The sequence below is a fragment of the Leptosomus discolor genome, chromosome 2 (genome assembly GCF_034619465.1).
Source record: "Leptosomus discolor isolate bLepDis1 chromosome 2, bLepDis1.hap2, whole genome shotgun sequence".
In the NCBI taxonomy this organism is placed as follows: Eukaryota; Metazoa; Chordata; class Aves; order Leptosomiformes; family Leptosomidae; genus Leptosomus; species Leptosomus discolor.
The window spans coordinates 21,950,672-21,964,054 of NC_141392.1; the positions used below are offsets into that span (position 1 = coordinate 21,950,672).

The 13,383-nt window shown below is 44.8% G+C and overlaps 1 protein-coding gene across 2 annotated transcripts; it reads right to left on the reverse strand.

Moving 5' to 3' along the window:
- Nucleotides 1–942: 942 nt before the first annotated feature.
- Nucleotides 943–11,997, reverse strand: POLR3F (RNA polymerase III subunit F). 2 transcript variants are annotated; one of them, XM_086460716.1, is made up of 9 exons: nucleotides 11,937–11,997; nucleotides 11,089–11,206; nucleotides 8,154–8,221; nucleotides 7,062–7,129; nucleotides 6,184–6,296; nucleotides 4,033–4,176; nucleotides 3,159–3,266; nucleotides 2,207–2,398; nucleotides 943–1,608 (listed from the first exon to the last, which is right to left on the reverse strand). In XM_086460716.1, the coding sequence occupies exons 1-9, from the start codon at nucleotides 11,990–11,992 to the stop codon at nucleotides 1,531–1,533; spliced, it is 945 nt and encodes a 314-aa protein (XP_086316842.1). In that variant the 5' UTR covers nucleotides 11,993–11,997; the 3' UTR covers nucleotides 943–1,530. The 2 variants fall into 2 exon arrangements, with proteins under 2 accessions (XP_086316842.1, XP_086316843.1); XM_086460717.1 differs by lacking the exon at nucleotides 4,033–4,176.
- Nucleotides 11,998–13,383: the final 1,386 nt, after the last annotated feature.

Here is a 13,383-nt window from a genome sequence, read left to right on the forward strand (position 1 = left end):
TAATTGTTTCCCAGTGCTGGGAGGCTATCGTGAAGATACTGAGTAGTTGTGTAGAGCTGTGGATGCAGCAAGACTCAGCCACAGGTAGCAAGTTGTACTGGGACCAGACTGTCTCCGCCCAGTTCATGTGTCTACACTGCCCTGCCTGCTAGTATGTTGTTCCAGCCCTCTGTTATTCTGGCTGATGGAAGAGCTGGCTGTGCCACATAGACACAATACTCTCATTTATGAAAAAGGAGACGACCTTTCCCCCCTGCCCCCAGAGGCTGCTTGATTATAGGCTAAGGAAGAGGTGCAGTAACTAATTAGCGCAACATAGTCAGTACAAAAATCTGGTTACTTCCCAAGTGGGATTGGAACCTATGTCTTCCAAAGGCAGCATCACCCCTCTAATACTGCCAAACGGGCAGCGATAAGCCAGAGGAAGCTAGACAGCTCTCTCAAGAGGCCCGTGGCCTGGCACACCCTGGGCACAAGGCTTACGACAGTAAGTCATACTGTCTATAAACTACTGCCAATACATCAGTACAGAGTCACTTAAGAGAAACACAAATTGGCTCCACATCACAGAAAAGGAAGACTGTGCTTTTTGATGATGTACTGGTACCATGCCTTTCTCAGATCACACATCAGGGCCAAAGGCCGTATTTGTGCACAAACAACTGCCGTTTGCATTTTTTTCAACCCTGAGGGTATTCAGATAATTTATAAAAATTTTCCCTGTACCATAAGGCCAAAGGAAATCATTTTCCCTTCTGGAAAACACATCTTCCCAGAATACTTCTGCTCAACATTTCAGCTGACATATCCATGTACATGATGCAGCTGCCACAACACACCAACACAGATTTGATGAGGCTCTTGTAGCTGTCAGACAAAGGGATAAATACAACAGATGCATCACCAGGCAATGGCAGCAGCAGATGAAATGAAGCACAGATGTACATGAGAAAAAACAGTGTTTTAATGATAAATTAGCAAGTAAGAAAGGTAATAATCAGTGAGTTCTGTTTGACATATTTAGGATCTTTCCCACATCAGATTCTTAGTTTTCAATTAGATGGTCACTATCATGGGAGAAAAAGTGTCATCTTTAGGACTTATGCACCCACCAGTAGCATTAGTCTGAGAGCAAAGTTTGGGATCCCATTCTTGGCAACACTCATTAGCAAGTTTTTCTGATCAGCTAATGACTTACTTTCTCTCATACAGAATAAGCATCTGTGGAGTACTTGACACAATCCTTGGAAGCGATGCATCACCACCCAGCTGTTCTATGGCACTTTTCAAGTCACAAAACCAATTTTTGGTACAAGAATGGATTTACGTTTCCGCTTCACCGCTGACTTGATTTCCAGTCCACTCATGGGACTGCTCACGTAACTGATATGCCTCTGTTTTATGTTTCATTAAAAACAAAGTCACTCCATATCCTGAAGTTGCTCACAAATTTAAGAGTTCACTTCTAAAAAAGCAAGCCAAGTCACCTTGTCTGTGAGGCATAAATCCAGTTTACAGTCTCCTTTCACTTTAAAATTCCAGCCACTCTGTCATATAAATACAGTTTGATGGAGAAATCTCACCACCTTCATGGCAATCATCGAAAACCTGCAAGAGAAAGTCCTGTGTCAGCAGAGTAATTATATACAGCAAGCACAACCTAATCGGAAGTAACATGCTTGCATGTTTTCTGCTCCTTCCCCAGTAGAAAAGCAGCAGTCCAACAGAGGCCAAAGTCTGGGAAGTCCTATGCCAGCTCTGAGTAAGAAAAGCAAAACAGACCCCACTGTAGTAAACAAACAGACGCACTGCCAAGTTTTACCTACAGATCAGTTCACAATCCAAGCAGGAGAGACCAAAAGCTAGACAGAAATAAGTTATCTTGTTAAAAAACATGAATAGGCAAGCTCGGGATCAGAAAATAGAATAAACCAACTTGGAATGGGCTACACTTGACAGCACCCTTTCACATACAGTCCAGTAAAGAGACAGGATATAAGTGGGAAACACCCTGGTCTAAACAGAAGAACCTGCCTCTTACACCACAGCTAAGGCATCACTGATAACACTTGAAAGCATAGCTGGCTTGGAAAGCCATGAGGATCACTCATGGGCATAACCTTGCAACATGCCTGCTGGCCAGTCGCAGGACTGCATTCAAAATTTGCCTGCACCCACCTACTCACATACAGAATTGGTTACTTACAGGGCAGAGTCCACAGGGTGTCCTGACTAATCCAGTGGGTTGTATGAGAGGACTAACAGCTCTGTACAGCTTCATCTGTCCATCCACACTGCCTACCGTCCCTTCCTTTGCAGCAATAATAGTCATCTCCACTTTTCCATCATATATTAGTGTATTTAAAATGGTTTCAATATCTTCCATTGACAACTCTACCTAAGAAACAATTTGTAAAACAAATATTAGGAAAGACACATGCTGGTAAGTCCTGCAAGGAGGAAACGAACAAACACCATGCGTAACAAATCCTTAGAGTTCTAACCCAACCCAGATAAAGGCACCGCTCTCGCTGGGCACTTTATGGGGCTGTGCAGATACAAAATGAAAAGCAAATACCAATACCTCCTACCTCCCAAGCACTTTTGGATTACGTTAGCCTTGGCTTACCAAAAAGAACTTCCCTATGCACCTCAAGTGTATCCATCATCCTAGCACAATACATTGCCAGTTTTACAGAAAAACAATCGTGGAAGAAGAAAAAGACAAGACTGCTGAAGATACACCTTTTGATGGTGACCGATAATTGGCAGGGGTTTTTTCCTCTTTTTTTCCCCCTTCCCCTAAAACTGCTTTAGGCAGTTTTATATAGGCAAACTTGAGAGAAATTATAAAATATAAACCAGTTGAGACCGGAGTAAAGCTTACTTGGAGTAAGTTTTCCTTTAGCATCAACATAGATGTGAATGCTAATTCTTTTATACATCTTTGAAAACCCACATGTACAAACTATCCTGGAATCCCATGCAGCACCAATGACCCTCCTCAAAAAGCAATAAAGCAGCAAAGCCCACCTCCACTACAGGAACTGTAGGGTACTAAAGCACTTACCAGACCCTCACCAAATCTGAAGGACCCAACTCCTATAGTGAGTCACACACTGACAACTTTGACAGTAGTAAGATTCATCTATTCTCACCTTACTGATACCGAGTTCACAGATGTATTTCCACACCTCATGGGATGAGGCAAATGAGCTGTTCCTCTGTATCATGGGGTTTTGTTTGCTCTCTCGAGCTGCCTCTGCCTGAGAAAAAAGCAAAGTTAAGTTACAGTACTCACTGCCAAGAGCTCCCGTTGTGGTTCAGTTTCAGGCAAAGTATAAAAGTTGATTTCCAAATTGTTTCTGGGACATGTTTTTTATTTAGCATTTAAAGCTATGTCCTTAAGACTGATGTATGCAAGACAATGCAGTGCACAACCAAACATAATTTTATACTAAATATGACAAAATTTACACAGTGATTTAGATTAATATGAAGGAATATCAGCATTTGGCATTTTGTTGACAAAAAAAAAAGGTTCTTGCTGTACCTAGCGCCAGTTAAAATATATTTTAATGAAATAGAGAAATGCTGCAATCTGCATAGGACTTATTTAATGGAAAGCAGGCTTCTCCTGCAGTTAAACTAGAGAAAAGCCCTCTAGGCAGAGCTGACTGACTACTGCCTTCTGCCCTCTCAGAAATGAAGAGCTCTGCAGGGAACACAGTGACTTTTGCTAGAGTTTTTTGTCCTGGGTTCTTTGCTGCCTAGCTTGTCATTGGCCCTTGGAGATGGAAGGCTTCACTCCCTTCACGGAGTATGAAAATATGCATTTTTAGAACGCAACACCATCACACTTGCTGTGACAAAAATAATAGTCCAGTACAGACTTGCCAATCCAGTTATAACAGTGGCCAACACTTACGGAAAACACTATGGAAAACTTAAGCCTTGCCTGTCACTGGTTTTATAAAGACAATAATTACTTGCACAAAACAAACGGAAGGTGATTTCAGCCATGGCACTCACCTTGCCCTGTAGAAATTTAAAACACTGTTGATTTAACACCTCCACAAATTCAGACTCAAAGTCTTGGTCACTGTACCAAGCTCCACCAGTCACTGACCGGTCAGGCTGCAGGTTATACAGCATATACACCTTCTTCTTGGATGCCTGTTACAGAAAATTCATTAACAGCTGAAGGTCTTCCTTAAGAAAGGAAGATTTAAGAAGATACCCGCAAAAAAGATAGTTCATTACTACTAAAACCAAGGACACAGCAACCCAGCTGACTTGAGCTATCCTTAACATGTTTGACCCTCAGGTAACATGGCGATAAAGGGAAGATCAATACATTTAAGATTCCTAGTAATTTTATAATATAGTGTTAGACAATCCTACTAACAACATGCATACAACACAAACCTCGCTGAAGAAGATCTCAGAGTTTAATTTCAGCCTATTGACTCTAATCCCCCTCCACAGTCAGAGGAGGGCAGGAAAGCATCTTTAGAAGACAGCAAAGGCAAAGTTAATGAAAAAGCTTTCAGCTGTTTCTGCAGGATTCAACTCGCACACTGATGACAGGAGGACCCTCACATGATTAAACCCTGCAGCTAAAGTCAGCCCTTGCAAGCCCACTCCTCACTGTCACCCCTAGACCGGGTGAATGGGAATGCTGCTTCAGCCCTGGTGTTAGCAGTCAGTTAAAGGACAACGGTTGTCCAAAGGACTACTCAGCAACTGCTGAAGAAATTTGAGCAGCATTAAGTCGCCTGGATGACTAGATGAAGCCAGCATCTCTCACAGGAACACGAAAAAGCTACTGCTTCTCTATGTCCAACTTCTTTATCTCAATTTTATTTTTATTTAGGAAGTTACCCTCACCTCTCACTCCCCTCACTGCCCTTCCAAAAAATGCACGCATGCAAGCCAAGATATTGCCTCCATGGCACAGACGCGACTGGCGCATAGAAAAGGCACACAACATAAAACTTGCAAGAGTTCACAAACAAGTGGTCTTCCTGGTGTACCAGGCCCTGCAACAAGACAGAATCTCTGCTGGAAACCACAAGAATGTCCGAAGAACATGCTAATACTAATGATCTGTAACTAAGCAGGCAAGGGAGACCAGGATGCTGCGTAAGCATTGTAACAGTGTGAGAAAAAAACATGCAAAAGGTTAAGCCCTACTCTGGTACATGGACTGTTTGCACATAAGGTAAGAAAGTATTTCAGAAATCGGAACAAAGTAGAGGAACCAACACTAAAACAGAATCAAATGTCTTAGAAATTGTTTAAACTAAACAATACAAATCCCATACGAACCAGATAACTGAAGGGAGTTTCAGGATCTCCAGCGGAGAGGAACCTTGCAAGGCCACTTGCAACTAGGCAACCATATCACCAAATGTGTTTTAGCTCAAACCAGAACAATCCCATACAAAAGGCTGAGATTGCTTCAGTGTCTGAAATATCAAATTGCAGTACAGCGACACTGGGACCAATGGAGAAAAAGTAATTACAGGCAGGTTGCTTATTTGAGTGGAGAAAGGAGAAAAGGGTGGTAGAAAAGATAAGAAACAAAAAAAGGAGAGTAAGGTATAAAAATTAAGAGAATAAGAGAGGGCAGGATTTGCAGACAGCAGGAGTGTGGATGCCTATAGACAGCAGAGAAGCTGGCCTGCAGACCCAAGCCCATCGGGATGCTGGAGGGAAACCCACCAGACTCTTCCCTAGGTTTAGGTCCTAAAGACCAGGTACGGAAGCGCAGAGAAAACGGTGACAGAACTGCAGATTAGTAGTAAGCATGCCAAGAGGTTTGTGAAGGGTAACAACTATAACAAGTTGTGTGCAATTAAGAGACCCAAAACTCCAATTTGATAGTAATGGTGTGTAATTAGTAGTGGTGGGAAGAGTGACAGAACCATATATTAATAGTGATGTGTTTATTAATTACATTATTAATCAGTGTGTTGATTATTTAATAAACATTATAACCTCTCATATCTGTTGCACCTCAAAGCTGCATACTAAAGGCAGAGTCAAACACTGGTGCATACTCAGTGAGAAAGCTGCAGGCAGGACAAGGTTTCTCTGCTCCCAGTCCCCTGTTCCAACATACACAGCATGCAGCAAATGTTTGAAAATGTGAAAAAAAAAAAGTTACAAAATACTCACTGCCACAGATTTAACTGCTTTAATTAGTTTCTTGCTTTCCAAGTTTTTTAGTATCTTGTTGATCTCTGTTAAAGGCAAATTACTTTTGTATCTAATGTCCCTGCTCCAAATACCTGTTTAAAATCAGAGAAGTGAACAGAAATCAATAGGAGAAACCATTTGTTTCTGTACATACTCACAAACCAAAAGTCACATCACAACATTGCCTGACTCGCTTACCAACTATAGGATGTGTCCTCAATCCCACCACTCCTGGCAAACAGGAGGGAAGGGACAGAAGGGGGTGGAACAAAGAAAACTGACAAATCCAAGAAATGCATACCACAACCACCAGACTGTCCTTCTGCACTTTACCTCTCTCTGACAGCTCTTACAAGTGGACCCCATTTCACTGCCAACAGGAATACATCACACAAATGTTCTTTCATTTTTAGGTAACTTGTGTTTGCTTCAACAAAACTGTGACAGGCAGTTCTACCTGCCATCTCTCAACCATAGTGTGCAACGACTGCTGAGAAAGCCTAGTCACTAGCGGTTTCTGCTGGCAGTACAGCTGTTAAATCTGATATAGAGATCAAATTTTAAGTAGGGAGTGTTCTGTGGGTTCCTCAGCTTGACAGTCCCATAGATAATTTGTAATTCATATTCCAAATATTCTGAAAGAGCCCTCCCCAAAAGTCAGCCAGGACATGTTGTTGTTGTAACAGAGAAATATGTCATCTTCTCTTTTGTTTTTAAAAACCGGACGCATGGAACATTCGCTACAGACCTGGCAGGGGCACTCTAGATTTTATATTTGTATTGTCTGGACAAGCATTTAAAAGTTGGGACAGGAACAGTTCCATAAGTAAACAGAGTTAGTAATTTATTTAAACTACCTTTGTTGCCTGCATCTTCTATAATTTGGTAAACCAGCTTCTCTTGGTTGTCAGAGCCTTTCATTTTACTGTAAAATAAGACAGACATCAGAATTTTTCAAAATGTCCAAAATTTCAGTTTAAAACAAATCCAACTTCTCTCAAAACAAGTACTATGAAAAAAAAACAATGCACAAAGGAAAAAAAACAAACTCTACACAATAAGCTAGCCATTGGCAAATGTAATACATGACACTAAACCTCTCTAGATCAAACCAAGCTTGCCAGTGAGAAGCCACAGTAAAGAGAAAAGAGCACAGTATGAAAAAAAAGTGACTAAGCAGGAGTCACTCAACTTGTCACAACAATGGGGAATTCGGAGTCATGTATTAACACAACTGTGGAAGGTCAAACACAGCACAGAGCATAATTAGGATAATCTGTCTCTAGACAGAACATCTACAAAGGGATGGTGGCATGCTCCCAATGCTGAAACATGCCTTCTCACTGGTCTGGGAAAGCCTGAACTCGGCAATCTTTTTTTGAATGCATTTGAAAAAGAGGGTGACATGTCTGCACTGGGGATAATTTCGAAGGATATTTCTTTCCACGAGTATGTCTAGGCATCCCTTACTCAGATTTACATAGGCATCACAAGACATGGTTTAAAGGTACCTTTTAATAAACCAAAGGGCCTGAGTTCAAGTGGCCTCCCGAAACAGCTGTAAATACAAGTGCTGACCCTGTAACATGAGGAGTGAGGAAGACCACAGAACCACAGCTTGCAGATGGTATGGTCGGGCTTCAGCTGGATTTCACCTGAGCACATACATACCTTTGCACAGACCACTTTGTCATCATCTGGATCAGGAGCTCTGCTAGCAAGTTAGAATTGCTGTCCCGCGGCACCCTCTGTTCAGTAGAAACCACTATACCCAAAACAGTTTGCAGGATCAGCTCAGGGGAGTTAAGTGTACCCTCCAGAAACAAGCAGTTATGTCCTGTAACATCCACGTTACAGAACCCGTATTACTGAGTGTCTTCTCAGCAATGCTGCACATGAGTTGCAGAATTGTGTTCCAAAGGTATTTATCCAGCAAACAGCAGTCTTACCTTGCATTTTGAGACTCTTTGATTCTATACAGGAGACCTGCATTGCTCCTAAGAAGGTCCAGTTGCCCCTAGGAGAGATGGGCACAATGCAGTTACTTTCCTTCAAATAGCTGGTTTCAGAACAGGGCAAGAATCTTCTAAACTTCTAAGACAAAACATTATTTCATGTCAACTGCACAAACAAAAGGGAAAACTAACATGTCTAACCACTGGAAACAATAATACCCTTGAGGATATTTTTTCGCCCCCGACAAACATCCGCTTATCATCAGCTATCAGAAATGACAAATAGTTCTCGACCCTTCCCGCAACATCTCTACACATCCTGTTATTTCTCCTAACTTTCACATTGCACCAGAGACATCAAGTTCTTGTATACTTTTCCATCCCTTTCCACCAAAACACTCATTTGCATGGCTACCCAGAAATCACATGGGTGCTCTGCTGCACAAGTTTTGAACAATTCTGTGTCCCAGTAGCAAAGTTCTAACTTCACAAAGTAGACATCGCTGGAAAACTGCCAGCCAGGATTGATAAGTACTAGCATCTCTCACACACAAAACACCTGTTCTGCCCTTGATACTTGTGCCTAGACCAGGCAAATTCTTATTTCCTATTTTAAAGAGGCAAGCAATTAGGCAAGCCCGAGACTGTAACTGTGTATAACGGCATTAACTAACATTCACTCTTTCATCCATAGCAAATCCTTTCCCCACAGTTACCGCCTTGCTTCTTACAGATTTGCATTATGGGGCTGATTGAAGCTCACACAAGATGACCCCCTTCCTTGCTTTTCTACGGATTAAGTACTTGCAGCTTAACTCAAGTGAAGTACTTGAAGCTTATTAAGGCTGAGCTCTCACTGCAGTTTCTCTCCATATTTGAAGTACTTACTAGATCTCCCCACACACTCCCCAAGGTATCTATTTTAAACAAATTATAGAGACTTAACTATCCTTGAAGCCTCATTTGAAACCTGCCCAGCCCTTTCAAAAGTTATTGAACATGCAAAGTCACATCCAATGTATCGATAAAGCTCACATCTGTAACAGAAAGACCAAAACCAGGGAGATTAGATTACTTCCAGTGCCACCTAATATGGTCCAAGCTAAGAAGTTTTGGTTATTAAAAAACAAAAAAAAAAACAAAAAAACCACCCAAACCACTACACCATGCTCAGTTTGGATACACTCCAACACCCCTCTTTCTGAGAAAACAAGTGCCCCTCTTTTCAACAGTACTCTCTTGACTGCACCACTCAGTCTACTTTATTTCCTGACTTCACACACTCACGAAGCAGCTAGCTATGGGACCAAAAGGAATCTTGATCTTTAAAGACCTTGCACATTTAGCTGATACTTAAGTTTACACCACACTGAACCAACGTGACTAAACAGCCAATATCTGTTCCTGAATGTGTGGCAGAAGTAGCTGACTGTTATCCTCACTCCTGTCTTAGGCTGACTCCTTGTACAGTCAGGGGAAATGCCCTGTGAGAGTGGGAAATTTTGTCACAGGTTGAGGCTGGGCCAGCCACTAACGAATGACCCTCTCCCAAGACACTCTCAATTGACCCCTCTCCCTCCCCAGAAGGGGAAGGGAGAGACAATAAGGGAGAGAGACTTTACAGTTTGGAAAAGAAAACTAAAACAGCTTTAATGAAACAATAATAAGAAAAAATAATAAGAAAATATATACAAATATACACAGATGCAATATGAACCCAACCCCCCCCCCCCAAATGACAATACATCGCCACTGACGCTGCAGGGCTGGCACTGGGGCAGTCCCAGCCTGCACTCGGCAGCAGACAGGATGCAGGAGCTGAATTCAGGAATGCACAGATCGGGATCGCAGACAGCAGAACAGACACAGTTCTCCTCGGATGTCAGCCATCAAAGAAGAAGTTAACCCTCATGATCTCTCATCTTTATATTGGATATGATGTGTATGGGATGGAGTACTCTGTTGGTCAGTTTTGGGTCATCTACCCAGCTCGCTCCTCCCTGCAGGTGCGACCTTTCACTTTGCTCTGACCCTTTTTCACCTCCGGCACCTCAATATGGGACACAGAATTTTGCAGTGACCTTGGTCGTTATAAGAACACGTATGAGCAAGGGCCTCTCTGCACACCATTCCTTGGTATGAACTACAAACATGGAGCATTACCACTGCTAGAAGCAGTCACTGTCTGGAAAAACACGCTGTTGATTTCAGAAAGTGCAGTTACTTAGAAGATACTTAACTGAAAAGTAAAATCACTGAACAGCATTGCTTCCGTTTTAGCTCAAACCAGGACAAATTTACAGAAGATGAGAAAAAAAATCCCTGGAGATGTGTTTCACTTGCTTATTATCACAGTAATCCACAACCTTGGGATTTTGTGAGGGATTCAAAGACCACCTTCACAGGTAAGAGCATGGGCTAACATCCATTCTTTTACCTCTGGCTAATTCATTCCCCATCATTAATGGGCCTTGTGGCTATCACCTGCGGCCATCTTTCCACCTGCTGAACCACTGCAACTACACTTGCACCCAACGGCTGCATTAGACCACTGTATCACACTCTGCTTTACAAAGTAGCACACAGGGAAAAGACCACCAAAGAGCTCTAGACACATCAAAACCACAAAGGTGGTACTTCTCAGTGGTAGCTTCCTCACCTCGAAATCCATGTGCGTACACACGTTCATGTTAACTTCCTATTACAGAATGGAAAGAGTAAGTTGAGCTGTTTTAATTGGCTTTGGCAATCGTAAGTGCTTATAGCAACCAAAAGTAAGTGATGGTAACTGTACACTATGGCAAAAGCTGCTAAATCCAAAGGGATTAATTTGCTAGCCCTGCCCAACAGGTTGCTACCATGCAGACTGTGTGTTCAAAGGGCGCTCCGTGTTGGCTGAGGTAACATGAGGAAGGCGAGATCACCCTACCATCGAGAGCAGCCTGTTGATCGCCATGGCTCGCTGCTGGGCTTCCATGTGAGGCATATCATTTTGAATGACCTGGTCAGTGATACCGTGAGGGAACTGATGACACAGCTCAATAATCCTGGGGGAGGAGAAAAGCAAATCAAAAATCATGTTCTGTTGCATCCAAAACCAAATCCAAACAGTATTAGAGTCAGAATGGAAGAGAGGGAAAAGAACAACCCAGGGAGAAGTACCCACGAACTACTTCTTGGTCATATCTATTGAGGGAACTTAGCATCTACTCCCTGTGCTGACAAATATGCTGCTGCAACTGCTGGACAAACGACCTTTATTATTCATGACAACAGGGAATACGGAGCTCCATTGTACTTTTTTGTTGCTCTCATTATTAATAACATGGATTTAGAGCTACCTGCACAGTTTCATTATACAAAAGGTTCTGAGGGGAAGGAGTTGCTAGTGAACCGGAGAATGCAAATACCGGCGAAAAGACACAATTCCCTTTTCCAAGAAGGGAAAGGCACCAGGGCAGCCGAAGGGAACCCGACCCCATCCCTCAGGGCCACCTAAGCACTCCCAGCGCCAGCACAGAACACGCAGTGCCCCCAACAGCAGCGAGCCTCTCCTTCACGACCCCTTTCCTGACCAACACGCCCACGGCACCGGCACGCCCTGTACCTGCCGCCTCCACCCCCCCAGGACACCTCCCTCACCTCCCTGCCAGCCCCCACGCCCCCCCAGCGCGTCCTGGCCCTCCACGGCCCTCCTCCCCGCGCCGCCGGGCCCTCACCGCCCGGCAGCCCCCCCGCCTCCCACCGGGGCGCCCCCCGGCACCACCCGCCCCGCACCTGTTCTCGATATCCATGGGGTCGGGGACCTCCGGCTTCACCTTCACCTCCGCCATGGCGCGGCCGGCCCACACCGCGGCGGCCCCGGCGCGGCGAGATGACGTCAGAGCCGCGCCGCGGAGGGGGATGGGGTCGGTTGCTTAGCAGCGGGACGCGGACCAATGGGCGGCCGCGCCGGCGGGGCCAAGGGAGGGAAGGAGGGGGGGCTGGGGCGCGGCCGGGCGCGCGGCGTCTGTGGTAACGGGAGGGCGGGGATCGAGCGCGGATCGAGCGGGGATCGAGCTGGGTGGGCACGCCTATGGGCTAAGATAGAGTGGGGTGGAAGGGGAGAGACTCTATAGCAGGGATGGAGTGAGGAGGGCAGGGATTGAGTGGGGTGGGCAGGGCTCGATAGCAGGGATCGAGTGGGGAGGGCATGGCTGTGGGCTGGGATTGAGTGGGGTAAGCAAGGGCCTCAGCAGCAGCGATCGAGTATAGAGGGCAGGGCTGTGGGCTGGGATCAAGTGGGATGAGCAAGGGCATGGCTATGAGCTGGGGTCGAGTCGGGTGGGAAATGGGCTCACTAGCAGGGATCAAGTGGGGTGGGCAAGGCCGTGGGACAGAACCGAGCAGGGTAGCAGGGGCTGCATAGCAGGGATGGAGTGGGTCGGGGCCTGCCCTGGCAAGGCAAGTGCAAGGAGGTTCAGAGCCCACGCTGGGGCAGGAACCGGGCAGGCTGGGGATGCTGGCAGGACTGGTTGTGTCCCATCAGTGATGGGCTCCCAGGAAGCTGAAACGGGGCACTGTGCTTTGGGTCCAGGTGCGCCAGGAGCAGGCGGGTCCTTGAGGAAAAATACTCTCTGCTCCCTCGTGTCAGGTACAGATCTGATCCACCCATCGTTGCATCTCCCGTGCTGCTGTGCAGCCCAAGAGAGTTTGACTGAGACCTGCCCACGCTCCTTAATTGCTGTTTCGGGAAACCCAGCCAGGGAGATGGACAGCTGGAGGCAGCACTGTGGCTTACCTCAGCACAGCCCCAGTGAGAGTGCGGACTAACGAACACTTCCCATGCTGAATCATTACTGTCTGCATTGATGAGTAGCGTAAGAGACGTTTATGGAGGATAGAAGGGTTGGTTACAAAACCAAATCCTTCTAGTGTAGACATGTTTCCTGGCCCTGGGTATCAATTCCCAAGATCTGGAGCACATCTATTTGTATTGTAAAATACTATCGTATCCAAATGCAATTTTTATTCTTGAGTTGTGTGACATGATAATGACTATGTAAATGATGATAAATCATGTTTGGCACCTGTTTTATAGGTATATCCTTAATGCATACGATAGCTGAGATAAGCTTAAGCAATAGCTGTCTTGCTTTAGTCCTTTTCAGGACATGTTGTATATATTCAGATGGCCACAATGAAACAAGAGGCTGGTTCCATGTCTGCTGTCATTAGGGTGGAG

Coding starts and splice junctions, on each gene's coding strand:
- POLR3F (XM_086460716.1), bottom strand. CDS start 11,992: ATGGCGGAGGTGAAGGTGAAGCCGGAGGTCCCCGACCCCATGGATATC. Junction 8,222..11,088: donor TCAACAGGCTGCTCTCGATG/GTAGGGTGATCT, acceptor CATCTCTCCTAG/GGGCAACTGGACCTTCTTAG. Junction 6,297..7,061: donor AGAAGATGCAGGCAACAAAG/GTAGTTTAAATA, acceptor GATTTTAAACAG/GTATTTGGAGCAGGGACATT.